At 44.9% G+C, this 5,000-nt stretch overlaps 1 protein-coding gene across 1 annotated transcript in view; it reads right to left on the bottom strand.

Moving 5' to 3' along the window:
* The window catches only part of LOC114558154 (kinesin-like protein KIFC3), a 40,436-nt gene that overhangs the window by 28,943 nt on the left and 6,493 nt on the right, over nt 1–5,000 (bottom strand). Inside the window, 3 exon segments of the mRNA XM_028581968.1 lie at nt 1,203–1,376; nt 2,472–2,732; nt 4,156–4,284. Of these exon segments, the coding sequence (XP_028437769.1) occupies nt 1,203–1,376; nt 2,472–2,732; nt 4,156–4,284 (564 nt within the window).

Raw genomic sequence — 5,000 nt, 5'->3', positions numbered from 1 at the left:
GAAACTAATTTAGAAGACCACGATCCAGTTGGTACCGACTATGGTAGGGTCACTTGTTGGAAAGGGGGTTTAACAGACAGACAGACAGACAGACAGACAGTAGGGATGGGCAATATAAACGATGCAAAACTGGCCTACAATAGAGATTTTAATTATACTGCACTATCGCGATAATTCATGTTGATGACGCAATCCTGCAAAATTTAGAGCCACGAGCTGCAACCGGCTGACACACAGTACAGGCCAAAAGTTTGGACACACCTTCTCATTCAGTGAGTTTCCTTTTTATTTTCATGACTATTTACATCGTAGATTCTCACTGAAGGCATCAAAACTATGAATGAACACATATGGAATTATGTACTTAACAAAAAAGTGTGAAATAACTGAAAACATGTCTTATATTTTAGATTCTTCAAAGTAGCCACCCTTTGCTTTTTTTTGATAACTCTGCAAACCCTTGGTGTTCTCTCAATGAGCTTCATGAGGTAGTCACCTGAAATGGTTTTACCTTCACAGGTGTGCTTTGTCAGGGTTCATTAGTGGAATTATTTCCCTTATTAATAATAAAAAAGCAAAGGGTGGCTACTTTGAAGAATCTAAAATATAAGACATGTTTTCAGTTATTTCACACTTTTTTGTTAAGTACATAATTCCACATGTGTTCATTCATAGTTTTGATGCCTTCAGTGAGAATCTACGATGTAAATAGTCATGAAAATAAAAAGGAAACACATTGAATGAGAAGGTGTGTCCAAACTTTTGGCCTGTACTGTATAACAGACCTTTCACCAGCCTGACCATTCACTATATAACAGACGACTGGAGTCTTGGCAGCCAATGTTTGCAGACGTCGTACTTCCCCGCTGAACATGTGTGTGTGTGTGTGTTTGTGTGTGTAGTGGTGTAGTCTAATGTATTTTAGCGGGTATACTGTAATTAATAAATATATGGACCAGAATGGGAATATTAAAGTGGGGGGGGGTCTGGGTGTCCTCCCACTGTGAAATTTTGAGCATCAAAGACTTAATTTCCTTCATTCTGATACACTTTAATGCACCAATTGACAGTGGAAATAGCTTTATTCAGCATATGCGAAGGAAAACACGGATGGCAATTCAACATATATTAAACATATAATGGAAAGTATGTTGATGCACATACAGACAGAGGAAGGGACAGACAGACAGACAGACAGTTACCTGTGTCCTGAGCTGAGCGCAGGTCCTCTGGGACTCGTGCAGCTGTGTCTCCAGCTCTCGGAGCAGCTGTCTCTGCAGGGACAGCTGCTCCTGCAGCCCTCCGTTCTTGGCCTGCAGCTCGGCCAGCGCTCGCTGGGACTCGGCCGAGTCCACCTCCGCGGGCTGGCTCACGTACTGAGGGACGGAAAGTAATCAGATAATCGACGCATTGGAATCGTGGACATGGACGACGCTGCATCGATAATCGGCCGGCTCATAACGGATTATTTCTGTTTATAATGTAATGTAGGACTAACAACATTTCTGTTTCCATATTCTGGTGTGTTAACACGTTCAGGAGGTGCCATGTGCTAGATTAGATTTCCTAGATTAGATTTCCTCAGGTGTGTGTGTGTCTCTGTGTGTGAGTGTCTAGATTACAGGTAGATTTCCTCAGGTGTGTGTGTGTGTGTGTGTGTGTGTGTGTGTGTCTCTCTCTGTGTGTGTGTGTGTGTCTCGGTGTGTGTCTCTGTGTGTGAGTGTCTAGATTACCGGTAGATTTCCTCAGGTCTGTGTGTGTGTGTGTGTGTGTGTCTCTGTGTATGTCTGTGTCTGTGTGTGAGTGTCTGGATTAGATTTCCTCAGGTGTGTGTGTGTGTGTGTGTGTGTGTGTGTCTGTGTGCGAGTGTCTAGATTACCGGTAGATTTCCTCAGGTCTGTGTGTGTGTGCGTGTATCTCTGTCTCTCTATGTGTGTGTGTGTGTGTGTGTGTGTCTCTGTGTAGGTCTGTGTGTGAGTGTCTAGATTAGATTTCCTCAGGTGTGTGTGTGTGTGTGTGTGTGTGTGTGTGTGTGTGTGTGTGTGTGTGTGTGTGTCTGTGTCTCTCTATGTGTGTGTGTGTCTGTGTTTGTCTGTGTGTGAGTGTCTAGATTAGATATCCTCAGGTGTGTGTGTGTGTGTGTGTGTGTGTGTGTCTCTCTCTATGTGTGTGTGTCTCTGTGTTTGTCTGTGTGTGAGTGTCTAGATTAGATATCCTCAGGTGTGTGTGTGTGTGTGTGTGTGTGTGTCTCTGTCTCTCTATGTGTGTGTGTCTCTGTGTGTGTCTGTGTGTGAGTGTCTAGATTAGATATCCTCAGGTGTGTGTGTGTGTGTGTGTCTCTGTCTCTATGTGTGTGTGTCTCTGTGTGTGTCTGTGTGTGAGTGTCTAGATTAGATATCCTCAGGTGTGTGTGTGTGTGTGTGTGTGTGTGTGTGTGTCTCTGTCTCTCTATGTGTGTCCCGTGTCCTCACCTTGACTCTAGCGGGGGCTGCGGCCTGCCTGGCGAGCTCGTCCTCACACTGCTGCAGCCGGAGGGACAGTCTCTGCTCGGCCTCGCCGTGGCGGCGCCGCGACTCGTCCAGCTGCCGCGTGGCCTCGTCCAGCTGCCGTCGGAGGCCCTCGGCCCGCGAGCTCTTCTCCAGCAGCTCGCGCTCCAGCTCGGCCAGCCGGCGCTCCCTCTGCCGGGCCTGGCTCTCCCAGCGGGACACCTCCCTCCGCAGGGACTCCGCATCCTGCCGCATAATTTACATTTGCATTTTATTTGTGAGGTAGGCTACCGTGTGCAATTTAAACAGAAACAGAAAGCACAAATACAACAATTTAAAAGCCAAAAAATCTCTTAATTAGTAAAAAAATAACAAATACATACAGTGCAGGCCTAAAGTTTGGACACACCTTCTCATTCAATGCGTTTCCTTTTTATTTTCATCGTAGATTCTCACTGAAGGCATCAAAACTATGAATGAACACATATGGAATTATGTACTTAACAAAAAAGTGTGAAATAACTGAAAACATGTCTTATATTTTAGATTCTTCAAAGTAGCCACCCTTTGCTTTTTTATTAATAAAGGGAAATAATTCCACTAATTAACCCTGACAAAGCACACCTGTGAAGGTAAAACCATTTCAGGTGACTACCTCATGAAGCTCATTGAGAGAACACCAAGGGTTTGCAGAGTTATCAAAAAAAGCAAAGGGTGGCTACTTTGAAGAATCTAAAATATAAGACATGTTTTCAGTTATTTCACACTTTTTTTGTTAAGTACATAATTCCATATGTGTTCATTCATAGTTTTGATGCCTTCAGTGAGAATCTACAATGTAAATAGTCATGAAAATAAAAAGGAAACACATTGAATGAGAAGGTGTGTCCAAACTTTTGGCCTGTACTGTACCTGCAAACTCAGAAGGGCTGAAAAAGGTGACACATCATTCTGGACCCCCCCGCCCCACCCCCAAAAAATAAAACTCTTCAGATCTACACGATTCACGTGGATGACATTTTCCCATTCAAAACGGAGATTTTCGCCGAAAAGCGACATGTTTGCAGGTATGGAAATAGTAATAAAATACATCTCATATTACAGATACACACATACAACAGGGTCACCGCACACACTCACACTGCTCATGTCTCTGTATACGTCTGCAGTATCCGACCCATAAGCACACTAAGCGTCTGCTTAGGGCCCCGTGGCTACCAGAGGGGCCCCCAAGAGTGCTTGAAATGTCCCACAATAGAGCTCATAACAGAGCCGGTCTATTTAAAGATAGTGTTGCTGCTAATAGGTCTCACATTAGTCTTTTAATGCGTATTTGTGCATTATGAGTGCTTAAACTAATATTTACAATACACAAGTTGGTTTAGTGCCGAGTGCAGTGGCAACATGTTACAATGTGAGAGTCTCCCCCCCCCGAAATCCTGCTTAGGGCCCCAAAAAGTCTAGGGCCGGCCCTGAACCCTGTAATGTATATACTGTATGTCTATGAGTATATCTGTATATATGTGTAAGTCATTTTTTGGAAGTCCAAGCTGAGTCTCAAGTCTTTGAGCTCGAGTCCAAGTTAGGGATCGACCTGGCTGTGAGAGGAGTGTGTGTGTGTGTGTGTGTGTGTGTGTGTGTGTGTGTGTGTGTGTGTGTGTGTGTATACCTGGCTATGAGGGCAGCGGCTGCAGCTGTCTGCAGCAGCGTCAGAGCTCCTGCAGGACTTGAGCTCCTGCTTCAGACGCTGGTTCTCCACCACCAGCAGCTCCAGCTGCTTCTCCAGGTCTGTCGCCCCCTACACACACACACACACACACACACACACACACACACACACACACACACACACACACACACACACACACACACACACACACACACACACACACACACACACAGCTCTTAAATTAATACCTGTAAATGTGTAATGTAATTTTTTTTTACATTGTCTCATTTTTCCAATATTAATCAACACGTTTGTCTTGGGTTTCTTGAGTTGTTTGACAATTTAGTTTTTTCTTACATCCCTGTGACACCTGAACGCAGCTGTGTGTGTCAATGTGTGTGTGTGCACATTTGTGCATGTGTGTTTGTCTTTATGTCACTGTGTGTGTGTGTGTGTGTGTGTGTGTGTGTGTGTGTGTGCATGTATGTGCGTGTGTGTATGTGTGCATGTGCCACTGCATGTGTGTGTGTGCGTATGTGTGTGTGCATGTGTCACTGCATGTGTGTGTGTGTGTGTGTGCATGTGTCACTGCATGTGTGTGTGTGCGTGTATGTGTGTGTGCATGTGTCACTGCATGTGTGTGTGTGCGTGTGTCACTGCATGTGTGTGCGTATGTGTGTGCATGTGTCACTGCATGTGTGTGTGTGTGTGTGTGTGTGTGCATGTGTCACTGCATGTGTGTGTGTGTGTGTGTGTGTGTGCATGTGTCACTGCATGTGTGTGTGTGTGTGTGTGTGTGCGTGTATGTGTGTGTGCATGTGTCACTGCATGTGTGTGTGTGTGTA

Source organism: Perca flavescens, chromosome 1, assembly GCF_004354835.1.
Source record: "Perca flavescens isolate YP-PL-M2 chromosome 1, PFLA_1.0, whole genome shotgun sequence".
NCBI classification, from domain to species: Eukaryota; Metazoa; Chordata; class Actinopteri; order Perciformes; family Percidae; genus Perca; species Perca flavescens.
Note: the sequence above shows the minus strand (reverse complement) of the source record. Positions and strands in the feature narration are given on the sequence as shown.